Source organism: Cervus elaphus, chromosome 9, assembly GCF_910594005.1.
Source record: "Cervus elaphus chromosome 9, mCerEla1.1, whole genome shotgun sequence".
NCBI lineage: Eukaryota > Metazoa > Chordata > Mammalia > Artiodactyla > Cervidae > Cervus > Cervus elaphus.
The window spans coordinates 16,083,444-16,103,897 of record NC_057823.1 but is presented as its reverse complement, the minus strand read 5'-3'; the positions used below and the strand labels follow the sequence as shown (position 1 = coordinate 16,103,897).

The 20,454-nt window shown below is 39.1% G+C and overlaps 1 protein-coding gene across 1 annotated transcript; it reads right to left on the bottom strand.

Annotated features, from left to right (window-relative positions):
- Positions 1-10,508: 10,508 nt before the first annotated feature.
- On the bottom strand, positions 10,509-11,462 carry LOC122699454 (olfactory receptor 18-like). The gene has a single exon (XM_043911395.1). It carries the CDS (start codon positions 11,436-11,438, stop codon positions 10,509-10,511), a length of 930 nt encoding a protein of 309 aa, XP_043767330.1. The 5' UTR covers positions 11,439-11,462.
- Positions 11,463-20,454: the final 8,992 nt, after the last annotated feature.

Below are 20,454 nucleotides of genomic sequence, written 5' to 3'. Positions count from 1 at the left end.
GAGCCACCTGAGTGCAATTATTCCTGCAAAGTTAATCTCCATAAGGACTATAAATACTTAGACCAATGCCCTAGTAAAATTTAACAGTATTATCATGTTCCACAAATTTCCTCTAACCTTGAGTCTTATAATGTTATTGATCCCATGTATTTCTCCACTTGCTTTAACAATTTGATTTGTTTTCTTTTATTGTTATATTTATCAGTCTTTTTCTTCTGGTCTGAGTAATATAATAAAATACATAATAAAAATAAATAATTATTAGTCAGGCAAGGCAAATGTTGGTAATTTTCCTCTGGCATCTTATTTGCTTTGAAACCTTCTTTCTCATTGGCTTATTTACAAGAATGTACCTGAATTTTCACTTCTCTCCTTAGTCATCTTATATCATTGTTTCTTACACATTGCTGGTGGAGTCCATACAGAAGCATCGTGAAATAAAATCAATTGTATCATGAAAGTCTTAGCAATTGGGTGTAATCTTAGGACTGTAGTGGAAAACTTAAAAAAATTTTTTTTTTTTTTTTTGGCTATGCTGGGTCTTTGTTGAGGTGTGCAGGCTGTTCATTGCGGTGTATGGGCTTTTCTCTAGTTGTGGTGCATGGGGCAGTGGGCGGGTTTAGTTACCCAAGGCATGTGGAATCTGTTTTCCCAACCAGGAACTGAACCTGAGTCCCCTGCATTGGGAGGTAGATTCTTAAACATTGGACTGCCAGGGAAGTCCCTCGTGGAAAACTTTTTAATATGTCTTTGTGAAGAGAGCTGTTCTATGGAGAACTACTTCCATTTGACAGAGAAGGGCTGAGAGTAAGACAAGGAAAAAGGGAAGTGGACAAGATTAGCTGGATCAGTTTCCCCAGAAGCACAAAAATGTATGGTCATCAGTCAGAATCACTTCTGTGGTGAGTTGGTGAAAACAGTGGAGCTGTCAAGGGAGAATCAAGGGTGTGGATGAAGAACCTTCTAGTCACTGAAAAGTGAGAGGTGGTTTTACTTTAAGCACCAAATCTAGGGAACAGCTCCCTGGCAGGCACTCCTCTTCACTCCAGCGCAGAGGTTCCTCCATTGTTGTCATTAGAGCAGCTGCAGAAATTAATTACCTGAGACCTTTGTTCATACTGAGGTATCCCTGACCTCCAGCAAGAACCACTGATTTTAAACTTCAGAAGTGGGGGTATGTGCGTGCCTGCTAAGTCGCCTCAGTCATGTCCACCCTTTGCGACCCTATGGACTGTGGCCCACCAGGCTCCTTTATCCATGGGATTCTCCAGACAAGAATACTGGAGTGGATTGCCATTCCCTTCTCCAAGGGATCTTCCCCACCCAGGGATTGAACCTGCATCTCCTGTGTCTTCTGCATTGCAAGCAGACTCTTTACCAGCCACCAGGGAAGCCCCAAGGGGCATGTGCTGTTCTGCAAAAGTAGTAACATAATAAAATGCATGTAACTGACCTGAAATTTAAAATAAACAATGCCATTGTTATTGTTTTTCTCGTATTGCACTTTAGAGATTTCATTGTGCTTTGAGATATAATAGTAACTGATTAATTTCCAATATTCTGTATATCTACATTATGTTTGATGACTACAAAATAGATATCCTTTATGATACTGAGGGAAATTTTGTTTGCTTTTCTTGTTATATTTATCAGCCTTTTTCTTCTGATCTGAGTAACATAATAAAATAAATAACTATTCGTTTTTGTAGCTAGGTTTCTGCCATTATGAGTAAATCTGAGGATTTTTTTTTAATATTTCTTGGTAGAATGAGCGAGGGGATCCATATCATCATCAACACTTTTCATTATAGTAACAACTTACTGGGTGTAAAAACTATTTCTTCAAGTGGCATACCTCTTATTAATACATGGTTGAGAGTCTTTTGATCATCCTTTCTGTTAAATGTCTAATTGTGATACATCTACTGAGTTGTTTATCCTTTTCTCACTCATTCACATGAGTTATTTACATAATCAAAACATTAGTGCTAGTCATGCACATTGCAGATTTCAAGTATATGACTTCTATTTGGATATCCTCTACAGTTTTTCTTCAGATGAATACAAGTGCTTCATTTTAATTACATAGTTGTAGTTTGTCAATACTTTCCATAATGGCCTGTACCCAATATGTCTTGTCTATGAAATCCATAGGTCTTGCATTTATGTATTTTTAATATGCAATAGTTCATTTATTTCCAACTGTTACCTCCCTATTATGAAATTTCAATTTCAAATCTTCTCTATTCTCTTCATTTATAAAACTCACATTTCTACAAACATCTTAATTAGACCTCAAGTGGCTTAGATTACTAACCTGATAAAAAAGAAAATTGTTTGAATAGATTAGTACCATGTTCACTTTTTGTTTGTTTTGTTTTTTGCTTTACATCTGATTTGTTTTTTGTTGTTGTTTATATATCTTACTGTAATATAGTTGATTCACAATATTGTGTTAGTCTCAGGTGTATAGCAGAGTGATTTAAGTTATACACATACATTTATTCATTTTTAGATTTTTTTCTCATACAGATTGCCACAGAATGTTGAGTAGACATCCCTGTGCTATACAGTAGGTCATTGTTGGTTGTCTATCTTATATATAGTAGTGGTGTGTGTATGTTCATCCCTATCTCCTGATTTGTCCTTCACCCCCATGTTTTCCCTTTGGTAACCATAAATTCGTTTTCAATATTGAAAGTGTGTTGGTAAGAACATTGTAAGTCTGTTTCTGTTTTGCAACTAAGTTAATTTGTATCATTTAAAAAATTATATTCCATATATGAGTGATATCATGATATTTGTCTTTGACTTACTCCACTTAGTATGATAATCTCTAGATCCATCCAAGTTGCTACAAATTGCATTATTTTATTCCTTTTTATGGCTGACTAATAGTCCTTTGTATATATGTACCAAATCTTCTTTTTAAAAAAATTTTGAAGTATAGTTGATTTTTAATGTTGCATTAGTTTCAGGTATACAGAGAAGTATCAATTATACATATACATATGTTCATCCTTTTTTAATGATTATTTTCCCATATAGACTGTTACAGAGTATTGAGTAGAGTTCCTTGTGTTATAAAGCAGGTTCTTGTTAGTTATCTGTGAACCACATCTTCTTTATCCACTCCTAGGTCAATGGACATTTAGTTGCTTCCATGTCCTGGCTATTATAAATAGTGCTGCAGTGAACATTGCGGGGCATGTATCTTTCCAGATTATAGTTTCCTCCAGATATATGCCCGGGAGTGGATTGCTGAATCATACAATAGTTCTATTTTTAGTTTTCTAAGGAACCTCTATATACAGAGTTTGTACCAACAAGCATTCCTACCAACAGTGTAAGGGTGGTGTCATCTGCATATCTGAGGTTATTGATATTCCTCCCGGCAATCTTGATTCCAGCTTGTGCTTCCTCCAGCACAGCGTTTCTCATGATGTACTCTGCATATAAGTTAAATAAGCAGGGTGACAATATACAGCCTTGACGTACTCCTTTTCCTATTTGGAACCAGTCCGTTGTTCCATGTCCAGTTCTAACTTCTTGTTTCCTGACCCGCAAACAGATTTCTCAAGAGGCAGGTCAGCCATCTGTATGTCTTCTTTGGAGAAATGTCTGTTTAGTTCTTTGGCCCATTTTTTGGTTGGGTCATTTATTTTTCTGGAATTGAGCCTCAGGAGTTGCTTGTATATTTTTGAGATTAATCCTTTGTCTGTTGCTTTGTTTGCTATTATTTTCTCCCATTCTGAAAGCTGTCTTTTCACCTTCCTTATAGTTTCCTTTGTTGTGCAAAAGCTTTTAAGTTTCATTAGGTCCCATTTGTTTATTTTTGCTTTTATTTCCAATATTCTGAGAGGTGGGTCATAGAGGATCCTGCTGTGATTTATGTCAGAGAGTGTTTTGTCTATGTTCTCCTCTAGGAGTTTTATAGTTTCTGGTCTTACATTTAGATCTTTAATCTGTTTTGAGTTTATTTTTGTGTATGGTGTTAGAAAGTGTTCTAGTTTCATTCTTTTACAAGTGGTTGACCAGTTTTCCCAGCACCACTTGTTAAAGAGGTTGTCTTTTTTCCATTGTATATCCTTGCCTCCTTTGTTGAAGATAAGGTGTCCATAGGTACGTGGATTTATCTCTGGGCTTTCTATTCTGTCCCATTGATCTATATTGCACAACAAAGGAAACTATAAGCAAGGTGAAAAGACAGCCCTCAGAGTGGAGGAAAATAATAGCAAATGAAGCAACAGACAAAGGATTAATCTCAAAAATATACAAGCAACTCCTGAAGCTCAATCCCAGAAAAATAAATGACCCAATCAAAAAATGGGCCAAAGAACTAAACAGACATTTCTCCAAAAAGACATACAGATGGCTAACAAACACATGAAAAGATGCTCAACCTCACTCATTATCAGAGAAATGCAAATCAAAACCATAATGAGGTACCATTACACACCAGTCAGGATGACTGCTATCCAAAAGTCTACAAGCGATAAATGCTGGAGAGGGTGTGGAGAAAAGGGAACCCTCTTACACTGTTGGTGGGAATGCAAACTAGTACAGCCACTATGGAAAACAGTGTGGAGATTCCTTAAAAAACTGAAAATAGAACTGCCATATGACCCAGCAATCCCACTGCTGGGCATACACACCGAGGAAACTAGATCTGAAAGAGATACATGCACCCCAATGTTCATCACATCACTGTTTATAATAGCCAGGGCATGGAAGCAACCTAGATGCCTATCAGCAGACGAATGGATAAGGAAGCTGTGGAACATATACACCATGGAATATTACTCAGCCATTAAAAAGAATTCATTTGAATCAGTTCTAATGAGATGGATGAAACTGGAGCCCATTATACAGAGTGAAGTAAGCCAGAAAGATAAAGACCAATACAGTATACTAACGCAATATATATGGAATGTAGAAAGATGATAATGATAACCTTATATGCAAAACAGAAAAAGAGACACAGATGTACAGAACAGACTTTTGGACTCTGTGGGAGAAGGCAAGGGTGGGATGTTCAGAGAGAACAGCACTGAAACAAGTATACTACCAAGGGTGAAACAGATCACCAGCCCAGGTTGGATGCATGAGACAAGTGCTCGGGGCTAGTGCATCGGGAAGACCCAGAGGGATGGGGTGGGGAGGGACGCGGGAGGGGGGATCGGGATGGGGAACACATGTAAACCCATGGCTAATTCATGTCAATGTATGGCAAAAACCACTACAATATTGTAAAGTAATTAGCCTCCAACTAATAAAAAAATAAAATTAAATTGAAAAATCAAAAATAATAAATAAAAGGCTGAACTAGGAAAAAAAAAAAGAGGCAGGTCAGGTGGTCTGGTATTCCCATCTCTTTCAGAATTTTCCACAGTTTATTGTGATCCACACAGTCAAAGGCTTTGGCATAATCAATAAGGCAGAAATAGATGTTTTTCTGGAACTCTCTTGCTTTTTTGATGATTTCCAGTGGATGTTGGCAATTTGATCTCTGGTTCCTCTGCCTTTTCTAAAACCAACTTGGACATCTGGAAGTTCATGGTTCACATATTGCTGAAGCCTGGCTTGGAGAAATTGAGCATTACTTTACTAGTGTGTGAGATGAGTGCAATTGTGCAGTAGTTTGAGCATTCTTTGGCATTGCCTTTCTTTGGGATTGGAATGAAAACTGACTTTTTCCAGTCCTGTGGCCACTGCTGAGTTTTCCAAATTTGTTGGCATATTGAGTGCAGCACTTTCACAGCATCATCTTTCAGGACTTGAAATAGCTCAACTGGAATTCCATCACCTCCACTAGTTTTGTTCATAGTGATGTTTTCTAAGGCCCTCTTGACTTCACATTCCAGGATGTCTGGCTCTAGGTGAGTGATCACACCATTGTGATCATGGCATCTGGTTCCATCACTTCATGGGAAATAGATGGGGAAACAGTGGAAACGGTGGCTGACTTTATTTTGGGGGGCTCCAAAATCACTGCAGATGGTGATTGCAGCCATGAAATTAAAAGACACTTACTCCTTGGAAGGAAAGTTATGACCAACCTAGATAGCATATTAAAAAGCAGACACATTACTTTGTAGCAAAGGTCCATCCAGTCAAGGCTGTGGTTTTTCCAGTGGTCATGTATGGATGTAAGAGTTGGACTGTGAAGAAAGCTGAGCACTGAAGAATTGATGCTTTTGAACTGTGGCATTGGAGAAGACTCTTGAGAGTCCTGTGGACTGCAAGGAGATCCAACCAGTCCATCCTAAAGGAGATCAGTCCTGGGTGTTCAATGGAAGGACTGATGCTGAAGCTGAAACTCCAATACGTTGGCCACCTCATGTGAAGAGTTGACTCATTGGAAAAGACCCTAATGCTGGGAAGGATTGGAGGCGGGAAGCAAAGGGGACGACAGAGGGTGAGATGGCTGGATGGCATCACTGACTCGATGGACATGAGTTTGAGTAAACTCAGGGAGTTAGTGATGCACAGGGAAGCCTGGCGTGCTGCGATTCGTTGGGTCACAAAGAGTCAGACACGACTGAGCGACTGAGCTAAACTGAACTGAACCAACAGTGTAAGAGCGTTCTCTTTTCTCCATACCCTAGCCAACAGCTATTGCTTGTAGATTTGTTTTTTTTTTTTATGATGACCCTTTTTTTTGGCTAATAGCTTTTAAAATTTTTTTAATTTAATTTTTATTGGAGTACAGTTGCTTTACAATGCTGTGAGTTTCTACTGTACATCAAAGTGAATCAGCTGTGCATATACATATATCCCTTCTTTTTTGGGTTCCCTTTCCATGTAGATCACCACAGAGCACGGATAGAGTTCCCGGAGCTATACAGTAGGTTCTGACTAGGTTCTATTCTACACACAGTGCCAATAGTGTACATATATCAATCCCATCCCCTTTCCCACCCCACTGTGCACATATGTTTGTTCTCTATGTCTGTGTCTCTATTTCTGCCTTGCAAATAAGACCATCTATACCATTTTTCTAGATTTCACATATATGCATTAATATACAATCCTTTTTTTTCTTTCTGACTTACTTCACCCTGTATGATAATCTGTAGGTCCATCCATATCTCTACAAATGACCCTGTTTCATTTCTTTTTATGGTTGAGTAATATTCAAGTGTATTCATGGACCACATCTTCTCTAGTCCCTCATCTGTCAATAGACACTTCAATGCTTTCCATGTTCTGACTATTGTAAACAGTGTTGCAATGAACATTGGGATGCATATGTCTTTTTAAAATATTTTTTTTTAGATTTTATTTATATTTTTAATTGAAGGATAATTGCTTTACAGAATTTTGTTGTTTTCTGTCAAACAGTTTTCGCTGGGTATAAGCCCAGTAGTAGGATTTCAGGGTCATATGATAGTTCTATTTTTAGTTTTTTAAGGAACCTCCATACTTCATAGTGGCTGTATTAATTTATGTTCCCACCACAGTGCATGTAGGTTTCCTTTTATCCACACCCTATCCAGCATGTATTGTTTGTAGATTATTTGATGATGGCCATTGAGGTGATATTTCATTGTGGTTTTTATTTGCGTTTACTTAATAATCAGTATTGTTAAGCATCTTTTAGAGTGCTTTTTTGGCCATTTGCTTCTCTTCCTTGGAGAAACGTCTATTTAGATCTTCTGCCCATTTTTTGAGTGGATTTTTTTTATATTGAGCTGCATGAAATGTTTGTATATTTTAGAGGTTAATCTCTTGCCAATTGCTTTATTTGCAAATATTTTCTCCCATCCTGAGGGTTGCCTTTTTGTTTCATATTGACACCTTCCTGTATTCTCTTTTTAGATGTCCAATTGAGAAATTTCTATCTTCATTTTTATCCATTTGTTGTTTGTGAAACTTATTTTTTTTTAGTTTCTATTATTATTTTTATTTTTTTCATTTATTTTTATTAGTTGGAGGCTAATTACTTCACAACATTGCAGTGGGTTTTGTCATACATTGACATGAATCAGATTTGTGAAATTTATAACCCCTCTTTTATTTTGTGACTTAATGTTTTACATACTATTAGATGGACAAAAATATATCTTATTGAATGTTGCTTCTAATAGAAATAGAAGCCCTTGGTGGCTCAGTGGTAAAGAATCTCCCTGCAATGCAGGAGACACTAATTTGATCCCTGTGTCAGAAAGATCCCCTGAAGAAGGCAATGGCAACCCACTCCATTATTCTTGCCTGGAAAATCCCATGAACGGAAGAGCCTGATGGGCTACAGGTGGAAGTGTGTGTTGCAAAATGTCTTCAATTTTTCAAAACTTATGCAAGGGCAGAAGTGTAGTATGGAATTTGGCCCCACCCAGAGAGATACCACCTTTGCCCCAGCACCTGGCAGGTAATCATTAAATGCTGGAAATTTCCTTAGTGATAGGAGTGATGTTATTCATCCTGGTTATTCATAGTGGGTAATGTGGACAATACCTGATAGTTTATGCTGATGAGATCACTGAAGATGGGGTATAGCCGTGCTAACCATTGAATGAATAGAGCTTTGGGCAAAATGACATCAACTCAACCTGGAAGCTGGAAATTGAGTTCAACCATATGGGCAATAATTTAACTAATTGTGTTTATGTTATAAAGGCTCTATAAAAATTCTAGACACTGAAGCTCAAGTCAGCTACCTAGTTAGCAATATTGTTTTCATATATTATCACACCCTTTAGCCAGGAAGAGATAATGGGTCTGGACTCTGCAGAGAGCGGATAACAAGAACCTCCATCTATGGGACTTCTAGGTCCAACCCTATGTGTATCTTCCTTTGGTTCTAATTTGTATCCTTTGCTATAATAAAACTAATATTATAAGTATAGAATTCTCCTGAATTGTGAGTCATTCTAACACATTACTGAACCCGAGGGATTTCCCTTAATTTGACTATTCTAGAAAATTATTGAATGTGAGGAAGTCCCTGATTTGTATAAGTAAGGGCGGTACTGGGAACCCTTGAACTTTTAGCTGGTGTCTGAAGTGAAGGCAATCCCATGAGGAGTGTTCCCTTAAGCTTTGTGGCTTGGCAAACTCTTTGCAGCAAGGCAGGGGGTGAAAAAAAATTAAGCCAAGTTGAAGCCCCTCAAAGGTCTCTGAAAACCACCAGAGAGCTCTGGAGCTAGAATGATCCCTTAGAGTTGGCTGGAGTTGGGACAGTGGAGATAAATGCTTACATCTCCACATCATATAGCCATTGGATATGGGCTGCCTGGTGGCTCTCAGTAGCTGAGGCAGATTGCTTTAGGAGCTGATTGCAGAGAGCTGAGACAACATTGGAGAAATATGTCCCTCATTCCAACAGTAGATATTTTTTTATTGTGGTAAAATAACATAAAATTTACTGTCTTAATGATTTCCAAGTAAACGTAACATGGTTTTACAACCATCACCACTATCCGTCTGAAGAACTCATCTTCCCCATCTGAAACTCTGTCTGCACTAAACACTGACTCCCCATTCCTCCTCCCAAAGCCTCTGGTAACCAACATTCTAATCTCTGTCTGCATGTGTCTGACTACTTTAGGTACCTTATATAAGTGGAATCTTTCCATTTTTGTTCTTTGTGTCTGGATACATAATATGATTGGGGATATGGTGGTTGGAATTGGAAGAATTATCAGAAAAGTTGGTAATTGACTTTGGTAGATACTCTTCCATCTACTCCTTGGGAAGCATACATGTCAGGTTTCCTAGGAAAGTCCCAGTTGATAACTCAGTATTAATCATATCTCATTTCAATTTCAAAATACCCTAGTTTGAACAGGAAATTAGTCATCCTATTTGCTCAAAAATCTGGCCAAGACTATTAAACAAAAATGCACTAAATATTTTGGTCCTTAAGGTAGAGTCTAGATCCTCAAATCAAGGTGTAGGCCAAAAAAATCATAGGAAAAGTATAGAAACAATAAATAAGAAGAAAGCAAGAGCTATGATTATTTTGCAGTGCTAGAAATAAAACTCCCTGTGAACAGAGGTCCTGGATAATGTATAAAGAGAGTGAGAAGGGTATACTGATGTGCTTCACGAAGTCCGGATGAGCTATGACTTGTGTGGGGAGTCCAAAATAACTTATTATTTCCATTAAAGCTATTCTAAGAGGAAAAATGGGGCTTCCCTGGTGGCTCAGTGGTAAAGAATCCGCCTACCAATGCAGGAGATGCCAGTTCGATCCCTGGGTCAGGAAGAAACCTTGGAGAAGGAAATGGCAACCCATTGCAGCATTCTTGCCTGGGAAATCCCATGGACAGAGGAACCTGGCAGGCTCCAGTCCATGGGGTCACAAAGAGTCAGACATGACTGAGCGACTAAACAACAATTTCAACAACAAAAGGAAAACTTGTGTAAACAGAAAGCAGAGTGCTAAATAGGTACAAATCACTATGGGACTGCAGATTCAGAATTTCTTGTTGCACATATTTGAATTTACTGCCTTTCCCAGTATTTTTTTCCCAGAAAAAAAAATGTTGACACAGGTATTAAAATTAGGCCATTCTGATGATAATCCCCCATAGGGCACTCTTGATGTCCCTGTTCCTTAGACTGTAGATGAAGGGGTTCAGCATAGGGGTGACCACAGTGTACATCACCGAGACCACTGCACTCTTCCTGTGGGAAGAAGAGACAGTGGAGCTGAGATATACCCCAAGGGCTGCTCCATAAAATAAGCAAACAACTGACAGATGAGAACCACAGGTGGAGAAGGCTTTGTACTTCCCATCTGATGAGGAGACTCTCAGAATGGAGGATATAATCCTAATATAAGAGTAAAGTATCCCCGAGAGTGGAACTCCAGCCAAGATGGCACTAATGAAATAGATTAATATGTTACTGGTGGAGATGTCAGAACAGGCAAGGTTGAGAAGTTGAGAAAGCTCACAAAAGAAATGAGGGATTTCCACATCTGCACAGAAGGTAAGCCTTGACATCATCAAGTAGTGAAGCTGAGAGTTCAAAAGGCTGATGGAGAATGACACCAGGACCAACAAGCCACAGAGGCGGGGGTTCATGATGACCAGGTAGTGCAGAGGGTGACAGATGGCCACCAACCGGTCATAGGCCATCACTGTCAGAAGGAGACTCTCCAAACATGCAAAAAGAGAAAAGACGGTCACCTGAGCTAGGCATCCTGCGTAAGGGATGGATTTGCTCTGTGTTTGGAGGTTCACTAGCATGTTGGGAACAGTCGTGGTGCTTATACCAATGTCAGCCAAGGACAGATGGGACAGGAAGAAGTACATGGGGGTGTGGAGGTGAGAATCAGAACTGACAACCAGGATGAGGAGCAGGTTCCCGAGCACAGTGACCAGGTACGTGGACAGGAAGAGTCCAAAGAGGAGGGTCTGCAGGTCTGGATCATCTGAGAGCCTCAGGAGGAAGAACTGTGAGACACGCGTACGATTGTGTGGTTCCATGAAGAAGGGACACCTTTTTAAAGAGAAGAAGATGTTGAATAAACAACAGAAATATAGAGACACAGATATAAGTGTACAGAGTTTGGATTTGAACAATTCAGAATTCAGAAATAGTATGCATGCATGCATGAGGACCATACAGTACAATTCATTGAGCAATATTTCTCAGTGTGAACACATCTTTACTAATGCTGAAGACATTCATTTTTTTCTTCATGCATCTATTTTAGAAGCATGGGACCAAAGAATATTAGAGAAGAAAGGACATTTTGAGATCACAAGGCCATGAACACAGTAATATATCTGTACCCTAACTTTGAGAGAAAGATATAGAATAAAAAATATTCTTCTCTTTTAACAGATTATTATAATTAAAGTACAAGAAACAGCAGTCAAAAGTACTATATCTTATTCAAAAGCAGTACAAGAAATTCCCTTGATTTGCACTGTAGTCCCAGAGAGCTAAAAAGCACTGTCTCTGGATTCTAAATTAAAATCAAATGTTCACAATCAGATAGCATTTGTACAGGCTAATTAATTTCAAGGGCTTTTCATCTTTATTTATATTTATTTATCTCATCTTTATTTCATCTTTATGATATTCATCTTCCATGGAAGTAACTGCTCATTCAAATATGTGGGTTGTCTGGTCAATGTCTCTTTAAATATAACTCAAATATAAATATTTGACCTTGATGGACTCCACATTTTGATAAGTATATTTTTGTTAAAAGTGTAAAATCATATGGCATCCACGATCCTGAAGATAGCATTAATGTATGATGCACCAATTATTAAGTAATAATTAAATTTTAAAATAATTTGAAGTTTTTTTTCATTTTTGTAGTGTTTTTCTCAGTGCTATATACTCTCAGAGAAAGGTTTGAGATTGAGTTTGCATTTTACTGTTTTTGTTTGTAGGGCTAGGAAAACTTCTTAATTGTGTCTTTACTCCTAAGCGTTTGTAAAGGGTTGACTTCTCATCAAATCCAGTCCTCTTAAGAATAGTTGAAAAATTTAAGAACAAAGCCCAGTCTCAAACCCTAAATTGGTCTTCTTACGCCAGATTAAGAGCTGTTCAATTAGTTCTTTCTTATGGAGGAATCAAGTTTCAATCAACATTGAACGCCCTGAAGGCAACTCAAGTCTTCATTTCTCCTGACAGGTCAAAATATGAGTGTAATTGGGAAAAATCAAAATGGAAAAAAATAGTAATATCACAAACAGTTGGGTAGTTTGTGCATCTGTAAAATGGGTACATTAATTGAACTGAACTTACAGGTTTGCTATAAGCAATTAAAGTACTCACAGTTACAAGCAACTGGTCACCATAGTCCAGCCTAGCTAACATATAAAATTAGCTTTCACATGCCCTTTTAACCTCCCAACTTCTGTCAGTTATACTTTGGAGGCTTGTTTTAATATCCAGGATAAGTTTAATTTAAAAGTTGAGAAACCAAAAACTATGTATGTATCTCAATTTAATTGAACTTGCAGTCATTATAATGTTGATGTAGTGATCACAAAAAGGAAACTGTGCCTTACTTGTCTAATTAAAAAAAAAAAAAAACTAGCTGCGCGCGGCGCCCAGGAGACTTGGTCGGACTGAGAAATTGCGGCCTCCGTGTTCCACAGCCGGCTCTTGGCTGCCGCCACCCTGAGGAGCCACCGACCCCGGACGGCGCTGCCGGCCACCGCCCAGGTTCTGGGAAGCTCTGGATTGTTTGACAACCATAGAGTCCAAATACAGCATCAACAGCAAAGGAATCTCTCGCTGCATGAATACCTGAGTATGGAATTGTTGCAGGAAGCTGGCGTCTCCATTCCCAAAGGACACGTGGCTAAGTCACCAGATGAAGCTTATGCAATCGCCAAAAAATTAGGTTCAAAAGATGTTGTGATAAAGGCGCAAGTTTTGGCTGGTGGCAGAGGAAAAGGAACATTTGAAAGTGGCCTCAAAGGAGGAGTGAAGATAGTTTTCTCTCCAGAAGAAGCAAAAGCTGTTTCCTCACAAATGATTGGGAGAAAGTTGTTTACCAAGCAAACAGGAGAAAAGGGCAGGATATGCAATCAAGTATTGGTTTGTGAATGAAGATATCCCAGGAGAGAATACTACTTTGCAATCACAATGGAAAGGTCATTTCAAGGCCCTGTATTAATCAGAAGTTCTCACGGTGGTGTCAACATTGAAGATGTTGCTGCTGAGACTCCCAGGGCCATAGTTAAAGAGCCTATTGATTTCATAGAAGGCATCAAAAAGTTCCTCAGTACCTCTGAGGAACTGATTTGTACATTGTGTACTAGGCATGATATTTGCATATAATAAAGTGATCTAAAGATTAAAAAAAAAAAAAAACCTAGAGGGAATTTTGCTCTCCCTGCATGATCTTATTCCCTAGCACTTCAGTTATTTCCCAAGTTAAACACATCATGAGTTGGGTAAATGTGTTTTCTTTCAGTGTTTCCATAACATTTATATTGATTTATGTATTCATAAGAAGTTTTCTTGAAAACTTTACTACATACTATCTATCATAGATGAGTTCCTATTTACCACTCTATGAAATACATGTATTTCAACACATAATATAATGTATGATGTTACCTGAGGGATAAATTTTATTTTCCTTTTCAATTTTTTATTATGACACAGCTAAGAAAATTCTTGCACCCCTATCTATATTACACAAATAGAAATCCCAAAAGACATACGCATCTAAGATTATTGTTTGAGTTTTAAAAATTGAAACATGTGCAGTTTTCCTATTCCTATCTTGTTTTCCTTGTGTGATAAAAAAAAAAAAAATCACACCAAAGCAAGTGCATGCTCTGATTGTCAAGGTATAAAATTATAAAGATCTCTGAAATCTCACTGGCAATAGTCTTTTCATGATAAAATCACAGGAAAATTCCCATTTGTATAGGGAATAATATTTCTGTAACTCAAATGTTCTAGATGGGCTGGAAAATGCATTCCTATTCACAGAAAACCCTATCATCCATAGTATTCATACAATAAAAGCCCCTGAAAACCACTTAGTCGATTTGTTGATTCACAGATCCAAATCCCCAGCAGAAGAAATCCATGGTTTTATTTCCATTTGATCATCTGGGACTAAAGCAGGTTTTAGAAGAAAACAAGCAATCCACTCTGGTGGGACAGAGTCCTGGGACTGGAATTGGGAGCCCTTGTCTGAGGCCCACACCTTTCACACACTAAATATGGAGTGTGTGTAAATCTCCCTACCTGTCTGCACAGGTATTCTTTACATTGAAGTTGGGCCAGTAACACCCATTTGTAGGACATGTGGGGTGTCAAGGAAGGGCTAATTTCCCCTTCTACCCTTCTGGAGTTCTTGTGGCTGGACTAATAATAAAATTAACACAGGGCACATTAACAGGAGAAAAAGGAATCAGATGTTAATTTGTGCACTTGGAAGTCACATAAAAATGGAACCTAAGAAGTGGCCAAAGCAGGCAGCTTTCATCTTCTTTAGAAAAAGAAACAAAACATTTGTAAGAAATTGACAGGACAAAGAAACTTAGGCTTTGAGTGCTTCATTAGTGAAGAATCTAAACAGTTTGAGCTTGAGGTAGTATATTGAAGAAATAATGAGTTTTGTTTAAACAGATTTCTGGGCCCTAAATTCCCTATGTCTGACAATAAGGATATCCTCCCCTTAGCTAGGGCTTCCCAGGTGGCTCAGTGGTAAAGAATCCATCTGCCAAGGTAAGAAGATGCAGGAGACACGGGTTTGATCCCTGAGTCTGGAAGATCCCCTGGTGAAGGAAACAGCAATTCACTCCAGTATTCTTGCCTGGGAAATCTCTGATGGGCTACCGTCCGAGTTACAAAGAGTCAGACACGACTGAACAACTGAGCACTTATATCTCCCTCTAGATACAGGGAGTGCCCCTTTCATATGAGAGATTTTCCTCCTTCTCAAGGAGACAGAGGAGAATCAGAATTTCCTTTTTGCACTGGCTGCTTCGGAAGCAACTTCATTTCAAACTGATCAATAGATCATTGCGGTATGCTTTGTGGTAACCCATCCTGATCCCCAGTAGAGGTATCTGACGAGGTCAGCACTTAAAAAATATTCTGTCATAGGTTTTGAATCAGACTTTGAATCATTACTGGAGTCGTTGGGTATTGATGAAGCACAATCCTAATAAAATTTAATGAGCTTATATTCTATTTTATATAGGAGAGGTAGAAGCCTATTATATCCCAAGAAATTCATTTGCAGAATGAATGGAAATCCAAAAATGTGTCTTAGTCCACATGATCAGATTGACTTCCCTCCTTTCTTTCTTTCTTTTTAAATATTTATTTGTTTATTTTTGGCTGTGCTAGGTCTTGGTTGCTGTGCACAGGCTTTTTCCAGTGGCAATAAACAGGGATAACTGTCTAGTTGCGGTAGACAATTTCTCACTGGGGTGGCTTCTCTTGTTTCAGAGCACGGGAATGTGGGCTTCAGCGGCTGCAGCACACGGACTCAGCAGTTGTGGCATGGACTTAGTTGCTCTGTGGTATGTGGGATCCTCCTACACCAGGGATCAAACCCATGTCCCCTGCATTGGCAAACAGACTCTTGTCCACTGCATCACCAGGAAAGTCTTCTTTCTTTCTTTCATTCTCTCTCTCTTTCTCTCCCCCTCTCTCTTTTTAATTTTTGTGAGTCACGATTTTTTTAAAATAATTGAATGTTGTAGATTCTATTAAATGGAAACTGACGAGTCCCTTAGAAAGTGACACAGAGGCATACAAGCACTGTTTCATCTTTTGTCTAGTCCCGCAAGACGTTGCTGGAAGGAATGAAAAAACAATCAGGAAAATGACCAGTGCGTGGAAGTTTTATAGCCCACACTCTGTTTCTGAAAACTAAGGTCTATCAGTATCCAAAAGAGATTTTTGTTCTTGTACCCTATTCTGTGTAAGAAAGGAAATGCTCAGAGAAACCTAAAATAGATAAGTCTCAGTTGTTTCCCTATAGGCAGTCAGAATCCACTAGCATAAAAAAAAAAGTAAACTGTTATCTCGGGCTTCTCTGGTGGCTCAGTGGTAAAGAATCTGCCTGCAATACTGGAGACACTCAATCCCTGAGTTGGGAAGATCCTCTGGAGAAGGAAATGACAACCCACTCCAGTTTTTTTTGCCTGGAGAATTCCATGGACAGTGGAGCCTGGCGGCTACAGTCCATTGGGTTGGAAAAGTCAGACAAGACTGAGCAACTAAACAACAACAGAATGTTCTCTTAGGATCTAGGGAAAACTAAACCTCAGATCACCGGTTATTTTAGTTAAGTAACTGGTACTTAGCCTTAAGGGTAATATTAATAATAAAACTACCTAAAATTTTCTTTGCTTTAACTGTAATGCCTCCATCACACATCTAGGCACGTGTTAGAATCCATTTTCTTTCATGCTTTGTCAACACAGTTGTATCAACTGGATATCAATTTAGATGGTAACATTGAGGATCAGAGATGTTAAGGACTTGCTCAGTGTCAGTTCAGATAATAAATAGATAAGATTCAAAATTATATTGTGGGTCTCTGAGGTCCATGCACTGAACTTGTTTACTCTGTTTCCCCACACTTCAGAGAGTTTAAGCAGAGGATCAGAAGTCTCTTCCAAGCTTTCTAAAGGACACATTTCTTGTTTCCTGCCTAAAAATACAAACCAACACCCTGACACTATAATCCCTTAGTGATCAAGAAGAAAATTACAAAAATAAAAGAGCAAGTGGACAGGGAAGCAAAATTCAAGAGCAGGGACAAGAGAGAGGACTGCCTTGAATTGCATGAGCTCATTCTTCCTGGAATCCCCACCTCCACCTTCCTTCCTGTAGTTGTTAAGCAGGTACCACCACTGCTTTCCACTGTGTCTACCATGAATCCCTAAAGGGAAGAGCCCAGTGGGCAGGACGTCTCTGCCTGGGATGAAAAGGAAGAGAGTTTGCTTTTTGTTGTTTTTGTTTATAGTGGCTAGGAAAAGCATCTTAACGATGTCTCAAATCCTAAAACATTTTAAAAGGTTGATTTCTCATCAAATCCAATCCTCTTAAGAACAGTTGAGTAATTTAGGACAAAGTCAGGTACCAAACTCTAAGCTGGCCTTCTTGTCCCAGCTTAGGAGTTTTTCAACTCCGTATTTCTTTATAGAGAGTTTGCATTTCTCCTGTATTCAGTCCTGGAATGCAGGCTGTATTAGCAGGGGAGGATATTTTCTAGGTGCCTTATGTTTAGAGTTTCACTATCTTCATTCAAATCTGACTTTACGCTCTTTTCCACTCCAGCGCCTGATAAAAATTTCATAAAAATATCGTGTTCCTATCCTCAACTGTAAAATGGTGCTCATGCACGTTGTGGGAGAGGTAACACAGATAAAAGGAAACAAGCAACAGAAAAATTCAGCTTGGCTCCTGGCAGCTGGAATCCATAGTAAAGGTTTGTGATACTATGGCTCCTGATATCATTTTCATCACTAGCATCTTCATGATCATCTGGAGTGCTTAAGCCCAGTTTGCTGCTGCTAAGCTGCTAAGTCACTTCAGTCGTGTCCGACTCTGTGCGACCCCTTAGACGGCAGCCCGCCAGGCTCCCGCGTCCCTGGGATTCTCCAGGCGAGAACACTGGAGTGGGTTGCCATTTGCTTCTCCAATGCGTGAAAGTGAAGTCGCTCAGTTGTGTCCGACTCTTAGCGACCCCATGGACAGCAGCCTACCAGGCTCCTCCATCCATGGGATTTTCCAGGCAAGATTACTGGAGTGGGGTGCCATTGCCTTCTCCGAAGCACAGTTTAGAAGGACCTATTTCTTTGTCAGGTAGAACAGATGGGGATGGAAGACAGTAAGTGTGGGATGAAATAGAATTTTCAATAAACAATATTATAGAGCAATTGTCCTTCAATTAAAAAAATAGAAATAAAAAGAGAATTTTAAATAAGAGTCCTATGATCCCCCAACACACACAACAAATCAACTTCATAAGCCTTTGACCTTATCTATGTATTTTGGTGCCCTTCCACTGGCTGTCTCAACTGTCCCACTGCCTTGACGGTGGTCAAACATGGCTCCCCCATCCCTCCTGCCTTCAGTGTCTTCCACTGCACTTGGCACTCTCTGGGCTGTGGCTGTGTCTCTGCTGGACCAAGACAGGATTACAGACGGCTGCCCCTCTCCTACCTGCTGTTGGATGAGGGCTGAGGCTGTGTCCTGAGAACTGGCAGCAAAGCAGACTCAGGAATGGAACTCCTGGTGCAGACCACAACTCTGGGAAGCTGAGATACACAGGTATGGGACTCACTGGAATGGAGCTGGCTATTTGAAGGGCTGGGAAGCACAGGTTAATTATTTACAGTGGTGCAGGCTTGAGGTCTCCATACACATTGCAGATAATTAGACAAATTGGTCCACGGTCTCTCAAACTCTAAGGATTTGCTAATTTAATGGAGGATGAAAATTTCAAAAGTAAGTATTAGTAAGGATCTTGATCCTTCCTCTCTTCACAAGGAGACTGACCTCTCTCCTTATCTCTGATGTCCAAGTTGTTTATCTGATGTCCAAGTTGTTTATCAAAAATGTCAACATTTCCTTTTTAAATATATATATATAATTTTTCAGATATATACATTGAATATAGCTCCTATGCTATACAGTAGGTTCTTGTTTATTTTATATACAATAGCGTGTATATGTTAATCCCAAACTTCCAATGTATCTCTCCCCTTCCTTACCCGTTTAGTAACCATCACTTTGTTTTCTGTGTCTGTGAGTCTGTTTCTGTTTAGTAAGTAAATCCATTTGCATCATTTTTTAGATCCTGCATATAAGTGATGTCATATGATACTTGTCTTTCTCTAACTAGCATACTTCACTTAGCATGATAATCTCTAGGTTCATCCATGTTACCGTGAATGGCATTATTGCATCCTTTTCTTTGACCAAGTAATATTCCATTGTACATATGTACCACATGTTCTTTATCCATTCATCTATTGATCAATATTTAGGCTGTTTCCATGTTTTGGCTAGTGTAAATAGTGCTGCAATGAATATTGGAGTGCATGTATCTTTGGAACCATGATTTTCTCTGAATATAGGCCCAGAAGCAGAATAGCTGAATCAAACATTAGCTCCATTTTTAGATTTTCTAAAAAAAAAAATTTGGAGTATAATTGACTTATAATACTGTGTTCATTTCTGCTCTCCAACAAAGTGAATCAGTTATACATATGCATATATCCACTTTTTAAAAGATTTTTACCTATTTCCAAAGCAGGCATAGAGAAGCAGGTGGACACAGAGGGGGAGGGGAGGGAGGGACAAACTGGGAGGTTGGAATTGACAGATATACACTATCATGTGTAAAATTGATAGCAGGTGGGAACCTGCTATAAAGCACAGGAAACTCAGCTCCGTGTGACCTAGATGGGTGGGATGGGGGCGGTCAGGAGGAAGATCCAAGAGGGAGGCGATATATGTATATATATATAACTGATTTACTTCATTGTACAGAAGAATCACAACATTGTAAAGCAATTATACTTCAATAAAAATAAAATAAAATTGATTACAACATTTTATTGATATTTTCTTATGCCATATTAGAGACAACTTTTTAAAAAATTTATTTCTGACTGTGCTGGATCTTCATCGCTGTGTGGGCTTTTCCCTAGCTGCAGCAAGCAGGGGCAACTCTCCAGCTGCAGGGCCCCGGCTTCCGTTTCTGTGGCTCCTCTTGTTACAGAGCACAGGCTCATTGCGCCTGGGCTTCAGTAGTAGTTACAGCGCTCGGGCTCAGCAGTTGCGGTATGTGGGCTCTAGGGTCTGCTAGCTTCAATAATTGTGGCACACAGGCTTAATAATTGTGGCTCATGACCCCTAGAGCACGCGGGCTTCCGTAGTTGCAGTTCACAGGCTCTAGCTCATGAGATCAGTAGTTTTGGCTCATGGGCTTCGTTTTCCGGCAGCACATGGAACCTTCCCAGAACAGGGATCAAACCTGTGTCC

Excerpts from the sequence above, each read along its gene's own strand:
- LOC122699454 (XM_043911395.1), bottom strand. The coding sequence starts at position 11,438 with ATGGAACCACACAATCGTACGCGTGTCTCACAGTTCTTCCTCCTGAGG.